The sequence below is a fragment of the Rattus norvegicus genome, chromosome 10, assembly GCF_036323735.1.
Source record: "Rattus norvegicus strain BN/NHsdMcwi chromosome 10, GRCr8, whole genome shotgun sequence".
Classification (NCBI taxonomy): domain Eukaryota; kingdom Metazoa; phylum Chordata; class Mammalia; order Rodentia; family Muridae; genus Rattus; species Rattus norvegicus.
The window spans coordinates 88,627,246-88,643,453 of record NC_086028.1 but is presented as its reverse complement, the minus strand read 5'-3'; the positions used below and the strand labels follow the sequence as shown (position 1 = coordinate 88,643,453).

The 16,208-nt window shown below is 51.9% G+C and overlaps 1 protein-coding gene across 9 annotated transcripts in view; it reads right to left on the bottom strand.

Annotated features, from left to right (window-relative positions):
- Nucleotides 1-42: 42 nt before the first annotated feature.
- The window catches only part of Fmnl1 (formin-like 1), a 28,122-nt gene continuing 11,956 nt past the window's right edge, over nt 43-16,208 (bottom strand). For 2 of the 9 annotated variants that reach the window (XM_006247498.5, XM_006247502.5), the window contains exons 6-27: nt 15,761-15,886; nt 15,501-15,518; nt 12,914-13,022; nt 12,030-12,106; nt 11,811-11,904; nt 8,622-8,696; nt 8,264-8,374; nt 6,569-6,718; nt 5,946-6,047; nt 5,524-5,776; nt 5,010-5,300; nt 4,708-4,832; nt 3,927-4,129; nt 3,283-3,517; nt 3,114-3,182; nt 2,473-2,553; nt 2,267-2,396; nt 1,963-2,126; nt 1,645-1,746; nt 1,431-1,511; nt 1,051-1,171; nt 209-437 (exon numbers count right to left, since the gene is read on the bottom strand). In XM_006247498.5, the coding sequence (XP_006247560.1) occupies nt 334-437; nt 1,051-1,171; nt 1,431-1,511; nt 1,645-1,746; nt 1,963-2,126; nt 2,267-2,396; nt 2,473-2,553; nt 3,114-3,182; nt 3,283-3,517; nt 3,927-4,129; nt 4,708-4,832; nt 5,010-5,300; nt 5,524-5,776; nt 5,946-6,047; nt 6,569-6,718; nt 8,264-8,374; nt 8,622-8,696; nt 11,811-11,904; nt 12,030-12,106; nt 12,914-13,022; nt 15,501-15,518; nt 15,761-15,886 (2,821 nt within the window). In that variant the 3' untranslated portion in view covers nt 209-333. Of the gene's footprint in view, nt 438-646; nt 746-1,050; nt 1,172-1,430; nt 1,512-1,644; nt 1,747-1,962; nt 2,127-2,266; nt 2,397-2,472; nt 2,554-3,113; nt 3,183-3,282; nt 3,518-3,926; nt 4,130-4,707; nt 4,833-5,009; nt 5,301-5,523; nt 5,777-5,945; nt 6,048-6,568; nt 6,719-8,263; nt 8,375-8,621; nt 8,697-11,810; nt 11,905-12,029; nt 12,107-12,913; nt 13,023-15,500; nt 15,519-15,760; nt 15,887-16,208 lie in introns of all 9 variants that reach the window. The other 7 variants (XM_006247500.5, XM_063268751.1, XM_008768266.4 and 4 more) reach the window with 5 other exon arrangements.

Below are 16,208 nucleotides of genomic sequence, written 5' to 3'. Positions count from 1 at the left end.
GCTGGCTGCGCCTGGTGGGACGAAGCAACGAGCCGACGCGGGTCTTTTGCAAACATCTTTATTAATCTTGTATAAAAATAAGGTCCAAGGAGAGTCCTCCGAGTTAGGGCGGCGGCGAGGTGCACTTTATAAGTTACAGGCCAGGATCCCGCTCAGGCTAATTATGGCTATTGGAGGGAGAGGGTGCTGGGACCAGCTTTTTTTGGGGGGGGGGGGGTCTTCAAGGCTAGTAGTCTAGAAGGAGCAGATGCCCGATCCAGCCGAGCTAAGGACCACCACCTTTGAGCTCCAACCTGCCTATGGCCCTATAGAATCCACCAGCAGAAACAGTGGCTACAGCGAGAGGTCAGCAGTGACCGGCAGTGGGGGTCCAGGGGGGCGCCGGCGAGCACTTCGGCGTCCTGTGTCTGCACGGATGTAGGGCTGGTTCCGAAGATCTAGCAATCAAAGGAGACACATTAGCCCAGGCTTCAGGGCATAGGCTCCTCTTTCTAAGGCCTTGATTCTGTACACGTGGGAGGGGACACTGATTTACCACAGCCAGAAACAGCACCCTCTAAAAACATCCCAGCATGCAGCGGCCCGAGATGAGGAGGCATATCTGCTCCCCCATATTCCCAGACCAAAGGCCAGGTTATGTAGGTACCTGGGAGCTAGAGGGTCATCTCCTCTCCCAGGCTGGCCTCACAGAGGAGCCGGGATGTCCGCTTGCCAGTACGGGCAGTGAAGGGCACTGTCTTGAGCACTGAGGTTTGGGGGATAGAAGGTAGAGAGAGAGAAAAAAAAAAGAAAAGCAGAAAAGGTAGCAAGAGGTATGCAGAACAGGCATGGTGGCCCGTACCTTTGATCCCAGCTCTGCAGGGGCAGAGGCAAGAGGATCTCTGTGCGTTTAAGGCCAGCCTGGTCTACACAGCAAGTTTCTGGGCAAGCCAGGGCTGCACAATGAGATGGAATGGGAGGAGGCAGCAGACCCCTCAGGATGGGGAGAAATTCAGGAAGAGGAGGATGTGGTCGAGACTGGAGACAGGACAGACCAGACGAAGCTCTCACCTGTGATGATGTCTTCAATGGCCCCATCTCGGTCACTCTCATAGATGAGTGGTTCTTTCAGCTGCTTCCGTTTTAGCTCAGAGATGAGGTCCATCTGTTGTCGCCTGGCCTTGGGAGGAGACTGGGGAGATGAACAGTTCTAACTTTAGGATACTTCTCATCCCACCCACTCTGGAACATCTGTGTAGCTCCTCACGGTGAGGATAACCAGCTAAGGCAGAAGGAAGCTACACCTGCTTCCTCCCCTAGCTCCTGGGGCACTGTCCTTGTCCTGGGGCAGAATCTGTCCCAACCCTGAAGGGGTAGGGCTGAGACAAGAGGGTGAAGGGGATGCTACAAGTTCCTGAACCCCAGTCCCAGACCTGGGAACAGCCGCCTACCTTGGGTGCTGGAGGCTCTTCCCTGCCTGAGGTGTCCGCGGCTGCTTCCTTCTTCCATTGTTCCACCTCCTGCTCTGCTTTCTAAGGGCCCAAGGCAGGTCTTGGTGAAAACAGCCCTCCTCTTTCCCTGTCTTACCTGGGACACGAGCTGTCCCTACTGCTCTCTCGGGGAGAGGCTGCAGAGCCCCGTGCCCCACCCACCAGATACTTGTACCTTGTAGGCCTTGGTGAAGCGACTGAAGAGGGAAAAAAACATGGAGGGGGATGTGGTCTTGGGATTTTCTCCAAAGTACTCCACCACGGACTCGTAGGCCTCCTGCAAGCACAACCCATCAGCCAAGATAGCTTGGGCCCCTTGGATCCTAAGCATGCGCTGTGCCCTTTGGGATACCACATCTCTGTTCTTCCACACAGGATGGTCCCTTACTGTTCATCCCAGGGTTCTGCCTGGGGCCACACCCCTCCTGGTCTTTGCTCCTTCCACCACCCTAAGACTTCAGTGGCTAATGTTCTGTGTTACCCTCCAGCTCACCTGGGCTGTCTTGCTGTCTGCCAGTAGCTTGTCCATGGTGGGAGAGTTAGCCCTCAGGAATTCTTTGAGCACCAGGCAGTCATCTTGCCGCACAAACTCTCTTTGTGTCAACTCCAGACCTCGCTGCAAGGAGCGCACGTCTCCCAGCACACTGTCCAGGGACACTGGAGTGGACAGCACAGAGTCAGGAGAAGGCAGCATGCATACAGTTATCCTCCAGTCCCCCTTGCTTCCTCCTAACCACATCAGTAGTAGCCCAAGGACTGAGCTCCCTGCTCCTAACCAAGACCCCAGCACCCCATACCTGAGCCTGCTTTATCCAAGAAGTGCAGGTCGCTATGAAAGCCCGTGAGCTGTGGGTACTTCTCAGCAATGACCTTCACCAAGTAATGCAGCAACGTCTGTTTCCGGTCAGTCGACTTCATCTCCAACAACTGGACAAGGATCTGTTATAAGCCACAGGCCACCAACCAGACCCCAGACAGCCCCAGACTAGGAGCCCCATCTCACCGCATCCAGACTCTGAAGTCGGAAACCATAGGCTGCCCCACGCTTACTACTGTTCATGTAGTTGCCAAAAGCCAGGACGATCTGGGAGAGGCAGAGAAAAAGACTCAATGAGATCCAGGCTGAGATTTAAAAAAAAAAAACCTTGAAGAATATATACTACTCAGGAAGGAAGGTCACCAGAAACCAGCCTTCACACTTAGCCCCTCATGAATGGGCCCTTTGGTTCCAATGCACACACAACCTGTAAATGTGTATATCGTGTGCACTCTAAACACCAGTAGTGTGCTCAGATTTTATCCTTCGTTAGTCCACCCCAAACTGGCTTGCCACCATCCCATCCTCAATTCCCTGACAGCCATGTATTCTTGTCTGCAGACACTCCACTGAACAGTTACCCAGTTACTCACAAAGGAATCCCCAGAGGGACTGAGACCCGGAGAAGGAGCTCAGATGCAGGGTCACAGGCACGGCTGCCGTGGCCTTTGCCCATCTCCACCTCCCACCTTAGCTTGTCTACCAGCACATGCGCGTGAGAAATGGGCGCATTACCCAGGTGGACAGGGCCTGGGTCTCCCTTTTTACGCTACCTAAACGAGGCAAGGTCAGGCCCTGCTTCCCAGTCTCTTGCCCTGGGCTCTCACCTCTAGGATCTGGCGAAGCTTGTCAGAGGACTTGATGGATATAGAGGCTGCAATGATGGCGTTCAGTTGCTAAGGGTGGGATGAAGATAAAGTAAGCTGGAGCCTCCCATCTTAGAAGCTACCCACCAGCCCAGACTCCACCACACCACCCTGCCCGTCTTGCCCACACCGGCATGAGCAGCTGGGCCGTGTCTGGAAAGTTGCCCAGGAAGGTGAGTGTATTCATTCGCTCTGGAAGCCTCTGGATGCGACTGAAGCGCAGCATGAAGCGGTCCTCCTCTGACAGCTCTTCCATTGGCCGCTGCTCCTTCTCAAATCGGGCTATGAGGCTACGCTCGTAGTCTGTGGGCAGGAAGCGGGTCAACAGCTCCAAGAAATCCAGGCTGAGAGTCTGGAGGTCATACCTGCATAAGGAAACGGGAGAGTGAGTGTCGTTCCACACTTACAAGTTCCAGAAGAACGGGACTGAATACCGAATAAACAACCTCCCATATTTAGTATCCGTAGACCGCTTCAGAGAACAAGAGAGAGGAGTCGAGCACACCGAAAGCCCCAGTTCTGTCATATAACACTGGCAGATATACAACTATGAATCCTTTGGCTTGAGTGCCCATGCTGGGCAGAAGCAGGAAAAGAGTCAGGAGGCCTCAATCAGGGCATGGACTCAGAGTACAGTCTCAGTTGTCTTGGTCTGACCAGGACTGGTATGAGGTCTGATGGACTCTGTCCCACTGCTGGGATTCTTACCACACTCTGCCTAATGATCCTTGCCTAGTGAGGGGACTTGGGCCACATCCCAGCACAGGTACTCACGTCTCAATGGCCTCGCAGATTCTGTCAGCTCCTAGGTTGCCCTTGCGCAGGGTGATGGCCAAATTCTTGGCCCTGTTGGCTTCAATGAGGGTTGCCTTAGTTGGGGCTTTGTGGGCTGTCTTCCCCTTCAGAGCGCTGATGTCCAGGCTGGGGCCTTGGGATTTGGTCTTAAACTGCTCCTCAAAGTCATTCATGTCTAACTCCTAAAGGGTGCAAGGGGAGAAAGCCAGACCGAGTGGAGCCGAGATCTAGCAACACTCCTGGGATGTTAGTATCGCCATCCGAGAAACTGGACAGAAAAACCAGTGAGCCAGCCTTGACAGGAGACACAGGAGAGACACAGATAGATGGGACAGAAATGATGACACGGAGGACCCAGATTCCTGGCTATTACAAGAAGTGCTCAACAGTCAGCAAAGCAGTGAGAAGAGACTATTCCAGGCAGAGAAAACAGTTCCAGCAACGGCCCAGAGGGCAGGGAAACCATCCCAAAATGAAACTGATAGCACAGGCCCCAGGGCTTTCGTTGTCTGTGGGAAGTGGGCAGAAAGGAGAGGTCACTGTTGGGAGACAGAGGAAAGACTGCAGGAGTCTTCTCCTTCTGATTTCTCCTGTCCAGCCTTGTAGTCAAGCTAGCTCACTGGTTTTTCTATCCAATGCTAGTCTGTGTCGTAAAGCCCACACACACCCCGAGTTTCCTCGGCCCCATCTGTAAACCAAGTGACGCAGATGGCTATCCCCGTGCCCAGCGTGACCCTGGAGCCCCCTGGTGCCCACTCACCTGCAGCACCTTCTCATCATTGAGCTCAGTAAAGACGGTGCCTGTGATCTGGCTGGGTTTCAGCGCCACCCAGTTAAGCAATGGCATCCGGAACTTGGTCTGGATGGGTTTCTTGGCTTTCACCCCTGGGAGCAAGAAGGAGTGGCAAGGCATGCAGACACTGGAAGGAACTAACCCGACCAGGCCTAACAAGACAGGTAAGAGGCAGTGGAGAGGGTCCTGAAGGACTACACTGAGCGGGAGGAGCCCTGTTCTGCTTCCCCAACCAGCCGTAGAGGACTGAGATAGTCCACTCCACTCACCTGGGCCTATCTCTGGGTCTTGTCCTCCAAGGATATCAGGGGGCCCTCCTGGAGGTGGTGGCGGTGGCGGTGGCACCGGTCCATCAGTTCCAAGTGGGGGTGGTGGAGGTGGGGGAGGCAGGTCTCCAGGCAACGGTGGTGCAGGTGGCGGCGCTGCGCAGCCTGGGAGGGGCGGGGCCAGCGGGGGTGCAGAGGGAAGGGCTTCCTGCTGGGACTGGAGGTTAGGTAGTGGAGGTGGAGGTGGCGGAGGTGGCGGAGGCGTTGGTGATGCTGCTTCGGGAACTGACTCTGCTGCAGGTGGGAGGTGCCCATTATTTCTTGCCTGGCGGGGGGGGGGGGTTGGGTCCTTCCCTCCTCCCTCTCCTATGCATGCGTCCAGAACCCATTTTAACCCACCTGAGTGTACCTGTGCCACGCCTACAATCTAACCTCCTGGTCTTTCACAGCCAGGTATATCCTCAGGATACCCTTCCCTGCCCTGGTCTCTCTCCCCTAGCATGAAGGTCCTGCGCACCTGTGCTAGGGGAATCAGTGGACACCCTCGGAGCTGGTGCGTCGTCACCGCTTGGTGTCGCCGCAGCGCCGGGGAGGATCTCGATGGAGACGACATCCCCCGGTCCCCGCAGGATACGGATTAACCCCTTTTCTTCAAGCTCTTCCACCTTCAGCTCAAGAGCTGAGGGTCGCACCACGGTAGGAGCAGGCACTTTCTCAGGTTCAGGGATTCGTCTGGAAGTGACCATGGGGGTCGACTCGCTGAAGCGCTCCTGTGAGCCCCAGGAAAAAGATTAGTGCCCACTTGCAAGCTCTCCGGTATACGGCAACCCCGCCCAATTCTTTTTCTGGGATGGACTGGGATGTAAAGCAGAGAAGACTCCTTGGGAAGCCTGGCCTGGCGCACACCCCCATCCTGGCTCAGCCCACACCAAAGCTTACCCTCAGGGTCTCCAATTCCTTGCGAGCCTGGCTTAGCTGCTTCTCCAGTTCAGCGATCTTGGCCATGGAGTCGTTCTCTGTGTCCCGAAGCCGCTCTGTCAGCTGTGGCACCAGCACATGGTGAGCTACCACCCGCGGCCAAGCACTGGCACCACCGGTGAGGGGGCGGCATCAGGCAAGCCTGCCTGGAGGGTTGGGGGAGGCTCCCACATCCGCTTGGCCTAGCGTGCCAAGGGCGGGCCGAGCCTGGCACCTGAACCCATATAAATTAGGAGGGGAAATCAAGGCACTAGTGCGAAGAAAGGTGGTAGAGGAGAAGGTTGTGCTGAGAGGCACCACAGGACCCAATTCTCTGGAGTTTGGATTTAGAATCTTTTCAGGGAGAAGGTGCCTGCTTTGCGCACAAGTCCCACGCAGCGTGGGCGGTCCCTAAAGACTCATTGAGAAAGATACCAAAAGGACGCTGGATTTGGATTGAGGGCAAACTCAGGCAGACTGCTGCTCCCAGTCCACACCCAGAACTCTGCCTTCCATTCAGTACTTGCTGCACAAGAGGAGCCCACCCCAGGACAGCCTTCCTGTGGGCCTACTGTGTGATGGACTAGGTTGTGAGCAGCTCTCACCGTTGCCACCTGCTCCTGCAGCTCCTCCATGTGCTCCAGCACTGCATTCTTAGTCTCGGTCTCCTCCAACAGTGTTCCCACGTCAAAAACGTTATCCAGGTATGCCTGGATCTGCACCTGCAGCTTGTCACTCTCGGTGAGCCGGAGCCTCTGTCCCCAGACAGTAGGAGTATAGTGAGGTCTGAGGTGGGGGGGGTGGTTCTATCCAACAACCACCACTTCCGGGAGAAAGTACTTGAGCTCTAGTTTGATTTTTATTTTGACTGATATAATTCACTATTTTAAGGTGTGTTGTTTCTTTCCTAGAAGCTCAGGACCCAAGAAGGAAACCCTATACCAGTTAGGTTCCTTTCCCATTATATCCCCCCAGCTCCTGGCTGCTATGAATCGTACTTCCCACAACTATGGATTTAGTCATTCTGGCCATTCCTTTCTTTATTCTTTTTCCTTTCCTTTTCTTTTCTTCTCCCTCTGTGTTCTCTCTCTCTCTCTCTCTCTCTCTCTCTCTCTCTCTCTCTCTCTCTGTGTGTGTGTGTGTGTGTGTGTGTGTGTGTGTGTGTGTGTGTTGTTTCCAGTCAGGGTCTCACTATGCACCTCTGGCTGTTCCTGGAACAGACCAAGCTAGCCCTCAAACTCACAGAGATCCACCTGCCTCTGCTTTTGTGGTGCTGGGATCAAAGATGTTTATCACTTCCACCCAGCAACATTTCTTATTTGTAAAAGTCACATAATGGTCAGCTTTTTTATGCATGTGTGTACGGCCCTGTATGAGTTTACAGACACCACATGAGGCCAGAAGAGAACATCCAATCCCCTGGAACTGGAGTCGCAGGAGAGTGGAAGCCACCAGATATGGGTGGTGGGAGGCAGAGGGTCCTGGATCCTCTCCAGGGGTAGTAAGTGCTCTTAATTGCTACATGATCTCTCCAGCTCTATACTTAGCCTTTTGCCTCTGGCTTCTCTCTCCTTTCAAGGATCAGCCATGAAGCCAATGTCTTGACCCAGATTTACCATATCCTATTGTACGGCTATACCAGCCCAGCCTTCTCTAACTGTTAGCCAGTCCTAGCTTTTGGAACTCCAACCACAAAGGCCTCACTCCTCTAGAAAGCCTCCCAGAGGCTGTGATTTCTCTCTGCTCATGGGTTCCTCTGTCCCCTCTTCCTAAGACCCAGACCTCTCGCCTTAGCCAGCTCCTCACTCTGTCTCGTATCTCTTAGTTCCTCATCATAAGCTGTGGTCAGAGCATCTGACTGGACTGATGCTCCTGGGTCAGACACAGGGCCACCTGAGCCTGTTCCAGGATCTCCATGACAGATGCTACAGTATCCATCATGTATCAGGGGCTCCTCTACACATTTGGAGTCACTGTCACCTCTGTGATTGACAGGCAAATAGTCTCAGGAGGATGAACAGGTGCATACAAGGTCAAACGGTTAGCAAGTGATGGGGGTAGGATTCTGTTTATTGGTAGGTTTTTATCATTTGGGCGGGAGGGACAGTAAACCCCAGACGGAACTTGAACGTGAACTCCTCCTGCCTTAGCCTCCCAAGTGACAGGATTGCAACTATGTATCTCCAAGCCCAGTTCTCAGAGCCAAGGCTTGAATTGAAGACCTGCTAACTACATACTAAACATTCCACAGTGGGTGGGTAGTTCAGTCAGGGGGGACAGGAGCGGGGTACCGGGCTCACCTCCAAGTACAGGTCCAGACCCAAGTGAGTGAACTCATATTGCAAGAAGACACGGAAGTTCATGTTCTCCACCGAGTGTACCACGATGTTGATGAACTGCATGCAAGCCACCTAGGGGCCAGGAGCACAAGTAAATCTCAGGACTTCTAACTCGGGGTGCTGATATCTTCCCTTCCCATTTGTCCCCAAGCCTCCCTCCCTTTCTATATCCCACTTACTCAGTCTTGTAACATCCAGGTCCCCTTGCTCCAGTCCCCACTCCTCTCACATCCACCCGCCAAGCTACCCAGAATCGGACTCTGCTCCTAGCATGCAATAGGGCCCGGCTGGTCCTCAGCCCCCAGGGCTCCAAGCTCACCATGAAGTCAATGTTGCTGTCTTCATTCCGGAAATACTCCATTAGCTTTTCAAATCTGTGCTGCTCCCCGCACACCTGGAGAGGAAGAATGGCGGACACTGAAAAATAGGTCACACCACTTCCTGTGTCATCTTCCCACCGCTGCCCTTGTGTCCCTACAGGTTCCTGTCCAATTAAATCCAAATCTGGCCACTCTTCTACTTCCAACACCACTCCCTCTTAATCACACATACCCTACTCTGGCTGCAGTAGCATTTTGATGATTCACACTGTTCTAACGACCTGGTGTGCTAGCACAGAGAAGCACCCCACCCAATCCCCCCCAGCTTCTTCAGAGCTTTGCCTCGTCAAATTTCACTATCTCAATGAAGCCTTTGCAACAACCAGTTCCCTCTCCTGTGGCAATCCTTTCCCCCATAACATTTAGCTTTGTTCGTTTGTTGTTGTTATTGTTGTTGTTGTTGATGTTTTTTCAAGACAGGGTTTCTCTGGGTAGCCTGGGCTGTCCTGAAACTCACTCTGTAGACCAGGCTGGCCTCGAACTCAAAGATCCTCCTGCCTCTGCCTCCAGAGTGCTGGGACTAACCAGAGTGTTGGGACTAATGGTGTGCACCACCACTGCCTGGCCATTTAGCATTTTCTAATACTACAAAAGTTGTCATTTATTAGCTCTTTCCTGCCCTTTTCATTATGGCACGTGTCTGCGTGTATACATGTCTGCAAATGTGTGCATATATATGCATGCACAGGTATGCGTGTGGAAGCCAAAAATCCATCTTGGGTGTTATTCTTCAGGAACAAGTTCATCTTTGTTGCTGTTGTTTACTTAGTATATGTTTGTCCCTACATAAATAGATGTATAAAATGTGCATGTTGAAGCGGGTGATAGTCCCTGCACTTGGGAATCAGAGGCAGGAGGAACTCTGTGAGTTCGAGGCCAGCTTGGTCTATAGAACAAGTTTTAGGACAGCCAGAGCTACAGAGAAAAACCCTGTCTCAAAAACAAATAAACAAAAGAGTGCATGTGGGTGCTTGCCGAAGCCAAGAGCACCAATGGATCCTCTGAAACTAATGTCACAGGCGGTTGTGAGCCTCCGAGTGTAAGTGCCGGAGTCCAAACCAGGTCCACTGAGCCATATCTCCAGCCTCATACCTTGTTCTCAGAGACGGTCTCTCAGTGGCCTGGAGCTCACAGAGTAGGCGAGGCTGGCTATCTCCAAGCTCCAGAGAACTGCCCGCCACTGCCTCTAGAATTAAAACCCCATGCCGCTAAACCTGCTCATTTTTTAAAAAAGACTTATTTATTTCATTTTAGGCATCTGTGTGTTTGCTCGCAAGTATGTATATGCAAGAGACTATACTTGCAGAGGTCATAGAAATGTATCAGATCCCGGGGTTGGGGATTTAGCTCAGTGGTAGAGCGCTTGCCTAGCAAGTGCAAGGCCCTGGGTTCGGTCCCCAGCTCCGAAAAAAAGAAAAGAAAAAAAAAAAAGAAAGAAAAGAAATGTATCAGATCCCCTGGAACTGGAGTTAGGGACAGTTGTGCGTTGCCATAGAGCACTGGGAACAATCCAGGGTCCTCTGCAAGGGCAAGCACCCTTAACCACTGAGCCATCTCTCCAGTCCCTTGGATTTTTTGTTTATTTGTTTGTTTGTTTTTACCACTATGTAGCCATGCCTACATGTATTTATAGGGACCCACCTGCCTCTGCCTCTGGAGTGCTGAGGCTAAAGGTGTGTGCTACCAGGCCTGGCAAACCTTTATATGGGCTCATGGACTCAGGCCCTCGTGCTTGCAAAGCCAGTACTTTACTGACTAAGAATTACTATCCCAGCCCTCCTTCTGTGCCTGGTACATAATCAGCCCTCAGTCAATCAAATAATCACATTATTTGAACATTAAGAGTGAATGAACACACCCAGCTCTCTACTCCCATTTTGAGACAAGAGTCTGTGCTGGGTTGAGTTTTGCTTTGGCAAAAGCTTTTTTTTTTCCCCTTCTGTTGTTTATTTTGTAACTTAGGATGGTCTTGAATTCACTATGTAGCCAGGGATGACCTTGAAGTCCCAATCATCCTGGCTCTACCTCCCTAAAGTCTGTACTAAGCTGCTTAACTCATCTCCAGCTTTAACAATTATTTGATTGACTGGACATGGTGGCGCACACCTTCATCCCAGCACTCATGAGGCAGAGGCAGGTGGATCTCTGTGAGTTCATGGCCAGCCTGGTCTATATATATTGAGATCCAGGCTAGCCAATACTGCAGAGTGAGACCTTCCCTTGAAACATTTTTTTGGATGAATTTGTGTGTGTGTGTGTGTGTGTGTGTGTGTGTGTGTGTGTGTGTGTGTGTTGACAGGGAGGGAGTTGCATATACCTGTGTGCACATGCAGAGGTCAGAAGAAGGCATGGATGTCCCCCTCCATCACCCTACTTCCTTTTTTTTTTTTTTATTATATGTAAGTACACTGTAGCTGTCTTCAAACACACCAGAAGAGGGCATCAGATTTCATTACAGATGGTTGTGAGCCACCATGTGGTTGCTGGGAATTGAACTCAGGACCTCTGGAAGAGCAGTCAGTGCTCTTAACCTCTGAGCCATCTCTCTAGCCCCACCCTGCCTATTTCTATGAGGCAGGATCTCTCCTTAGACCTGGGAGCTACAGCTAGACCGGAAATCAGCAAACATCAGCAAGCATCCAGTCTTTTCCCTGCAGACTTGGGTTAGAGAGCTTGGCTTATAACACGGGTGCTTGGATCTGAACTCAGATATTCGCCATCAGCCAGGGGGTACACTTAACTGCTGAGCGAGATTTCCAACCAATTTATTTACCATGTTACTATGCATGAACCTCTTGTAAGCTTGTAACATTACTATTCATAACAGTAGCAAAATTACAGTTGTGAAGTGGCAACAAAATAACTTTATGGTTGGGGGGGGGGTCAGCCCAACATGAGGGAACTGTCCTAAAGGGTTACAGCATTAGGAAGGCTGGAACCACTGTGCTAGACAATGCCCCTGCCTGACTATACCGTCCATTCTGAATTTCCTCATCCCTGTATCCTCTGTGTTTTCCAAACACCCACCCTGTGTTCCCAGATGCCCTATCAGAGGCCACAATTTCTGGCAGCCAGACTCCAAGCAATCCTAGAAGCACAAGTAGGTTTGGGAGGGTGGAATCCAGTACCTCCTTGAAGTTGTCAAAGGCCGCAAGAATGATATCATGTCCTCCCCTCACGAGGCACACAGCCGCTAGCAGCTCCAGTACCAGAGCCTTGGTTCTGAGAAAAGAAGGGGAAGGACACGGGAGCTGGGGTGGGGTGAGCCTTGGTAGCAGGCCTGCCGATAGGGGGCAGAGGTTTTGTAAGGACAGAGGCAGAAAAGCAGTTAGGAATATAGACCTTACCTGGGGTTCTTATTGTTAAGGCTTAGAGCGATCTCATTGACACAGGCTGGGTGGTTCATAACAAGGCTGAAGCCGGACTGGGGAGAGAGGAGAGGTTAGCACCTCCAGGCAGGTCCCCAAAGCTGCCAGCACCTCCTACATAGTCTGTGCCATGCGGTTCTGGCCTCTAGCGCTCTAAGCTTAGGATACTCCTCACAGCCAGCCACTGTCTCTTCTTAAGAAGCCAGGCCCTGGGTTGGGGATTTAGCTCAGTGGTAGAGCGCTTGCCTAGGAAGCGCAAGGCCCTGGGTTCGGTCCCCAGCTCCGAAAAAAAGAACCAAAAAAAAAAAAAAAAAAAAAGAAGCCAGGCCCTTTCAAGTTCATCTGTCTTGTCAAGCACCCTGGACATAGGCTGTGCAGGCGTGTCCAACCTTTCGACATATGGGCACATACGACGTTGTAATCTAAGATGCCACGGACAGCCATGAAATAGCATTACTTAAAAAAAAAAAAAAGCCACACGTGTCAAAACTCCATAATGTTTTAAGGAAATTTACAAAGGTGATAAAGCACAGAAGTAGAGCTGTACCAGCTGTCCCTCCTGATGCTGTAGCCAAGCCCAGTCTTCCATGGACTTCACTACCCAACCCTCCTTGCTCCCATCTGAAGCCAATGCTTCCCCTTGACCACACCCAAGGCCACTTCAGCAAACCTGACGTGAAGGTATAGAACCCGGGACTTTCCCTCAAAACTTCCCAGCCTTGGGACCTCCCACCAAAGCCCAGACTCCAGGCTAGTAGGGTTCCAGGCAAGAGTGACATGTGATCTTAGGATATCAGCAGCTAACACAGGTCCCAGGAGGCCAAGCCATTTCCTGAGACCCCAATCCCATGCCACCAGCTGACCTGGTAGTTCATGATGGCTCTCAGACACATGATGCACACGTGGACGTCGTCCTTCTGGCTGACAATCCGGGAATTCCTCAGTGCCTTCCTGCTGTGGGCGGGGGTCAGCCTGGTGGATGTGGAAGAGGCAGCAGGGTCAGACCCCCTAATCCCCAGCTTCTTGTTCTCCATACCAATAAGATGCCTTTTGGAGTGAGGGGGATAGATCTGGAACTCTAAGTCGCTGTCTCCTGTCCAGGGGCGGGCATGCTGGGGGAGGTAGTGAGGGTGGGTCAAGGAAGAAAAGGCCCTTACAAAGACCTGGTTTTTGAGAGGGCTACTGTGAGCCAGGTACAAAATGGCACATGCCTGTAATCCAGTATTTGGGAAGTAAAGGCAGAGGACTGAAGCTCAAAACCAGCCCTGGCTACATAGTAGGGAGTCTGAGACCTCGGTCACATGAGAGCCTGTCTCAAAAAAGAAAGGAGGGAGGGAGGGAAGGAGACAGATAGTAAAGAAGGTGGGGGGGAGGAGCTTGTGAGTGGATAGCCCACCAAGGATAAAGATGAACAGTTTGGAACCAGCCAGACAACAGTAATGTCGCCACAAGGTGGCGCTCACGATCACTTTGAACTCATCTTCCCTCTTGAGAGGCCGACTAAACTCAAAATTCATGAACATTCCAGCTTACTACTTTAGTAAAGCGAATGGCCACATTAGTTCCTTATTGGGGGAGCTGGGGCGGGGGGGGGGATGAGACAAAGTCTCACGGAGCCAGGCCGGCCTCTTTTACAGGTATATATCACCATACCCAGCAATAACAGATACTGTCTTTGTATGTACACATATGCACATTCCGAGTGTGTGCAGGGGTGTGGGTGTGTGTGCCTGTGTGCACGTGCACATGCAGACCAGACAAGCTTAAGAATCATTCTTCGGACGCTTCCTACCTTGTTTGCTGTTGTGTGTGTGTGTGGCTTCCGCACCCATGTGTGCATCTGAGTGTGTATGTGTGCGTGTGAAGGCCAGAGTCTTTTGACGGACCTTCCTTTACCGGTCTTTACTCGTTTTCGAAACCTGAGGAGCCAGGTGCACGCAGCTGTGCCCAATTTTTACCTGGGCGCTAGAGATCCGAACTCAGGTCCACACGCGTATGCAGAAGCACTTTACCCACCAAGCAGTCTCCTCAGCCCCCAATCTGTTCTTTTGAGACAAGATCTCTCACTGGGACCCGTGACCCGCCGATGAGGCTAGGTTGTCTGGCCACCGAGTGCCAGGGATCTTCTCTCTGCCTCTCCAGTGTAGCCAACTTTTTACACGGGTGCCAGGGACTGAACTCGGGTCTTCACGCTTGCAAGGCAAGCGTTTTCTAACTGGGCCATTTCCTCGGTTTCAGGAACGCCTTCATCACAGGCTAGTTGGGATTACATAATAATCCAGCCTGGCGCCTAGGAAGTATTCTAAGAGTATTCGCTCTATTATTCCCCCCCACACACACACACCCGAAAATTATTTGAGGTTTTCATTTTTGGCGAGCCGCCAACCAAATATTCCACCTGACAATCTGCTTGACAATCTTCTGTAACTCTTCCCGCCACGCTGGCCAGCACCACCTTGTCAACTGAGCCCTCCCGGCTGTTTGCTACCTCAGCCTTTCCTAGACTGTTTAAATATGTCTCAGGCGTTGTTCGTGCTGCCTCTCCTTGCCCCCATCGCTTGCCTACCACAAGCTTGTCGCTTGTCAGACACTGTTCCGATGTCACCTCCTTTGGGAAGTCTTCCTGGTCCTCCCACCCTAACCCCCCACTGCTCCCCTTCCCCCGCCTCAAGAAGTGGGCACCTCCCTTCTCAGAGATCCAGGTTGCTTCTCTGTGATTATGTATCACACTAAATTGTCTTCCCACTAGACTGAGGCCCCCCGAAAACAGAATTATCTGTCTTGTGGGCACATGCCACTAATATGTGCTATTTAGTAAGTATCTAAAAAACTGTTTGCTATGTGAATGAATGAAGAAGGAAAGAGACATATTGTGAGGTCTTAGGGCTTAATATACAGTTGTTCCAGGCTAGGGGGAGTACTTGTCTAGAATGCCTGAAGCCCTGGACTCAAGTCCTAGTACCATATATGTGTGTGTGTGTGTGTGTGTAAATAGATATTTACATATATATTTATATGTATGTTCACATATATGGCTGTGAAGATGGCCAATTGGTAAGATCGTTTACTGTGTAACCCTGAGGAACTGAGTTCAAACCCCCAGCACCCAGGTAAAAGCCATGCTATTGGCACACACACACGCCTGTACACTATACTACACACACACACACACACACACACACACACACACGCACGCACACAAATAAATAAACATATATTTGATCTCTCAGACCCAAGAGAGGAAGCTGATGCTCCAGGGTTGTCTCCTTCTCCCCGCCCCTGCATCCCCACAAGATGGCAAGATGTCTTTTGTCAGAATGAGGAGACCAAGCCACAACAACTGAACTCGAGTGTCAGCTGACTGCTCTTCCAACCCACACCACCCACAGACAGGACCCAGCATGCACCTACCCCCAGCATGCCCCTGCCCCCAGGTGACTATGTACGTACCGGGGAGAAGGGGGGCACCTGGAGGCCGCACAGGGAGAAACAAGGGGTTAGAGAGGTACAAAAGGGATCCTGCCAACCCCCAGACCCCCGCCTTCTTCCAGTTCCCCTCAGGTTCTAGCCTCTGGTCTCTCTGAAAACTTTACACATCTGATTCCCCATGCTGAACTACATCTCCCACCGACCCTCAGGGCCCTGTTTAGATGTGGCAGTGGGGGTCTCTGTTCCTCATTCCCCTGTCACCCCATCCGGGCCCGGCATACTTGATGGTCAGGCGACTTTTGGGCACAGATGAGGGTGGCGCCTTGCTGAGGTCTTCCACGGACTGTTCCAAGGGCTTGTTCTTCTCTGTGCCTGAGGCCACATTTTCTGTGCTTTCCATGTCATACCTGGAGATGCGACGCAAGGAGTTTGGAGGCTCCCACCACAAGGGACACTTAAAGAGGGGACAGAGGGACATGCAAAGCAGAACAGATCTGCAGGCGAGATCTCCCCCGTAGGCGAGGGGGCTTGCATCCATTCTTGGCTCTCATTTCTGGATTTTTGTTTCCTGAGACTGGCTCTCATTATGTAGACCAGGCTGGTCAGAACTCACAGAGCTTTGCCCGTCTCTGCCTCCCAAGTTCTGAGATTAGAGATCTGCACCACGCCCAGCTCGTCCATAGCTCTGTGGAGTGCACAGTGAAGGAGCAGGAAGATCCCTTCTGGGCA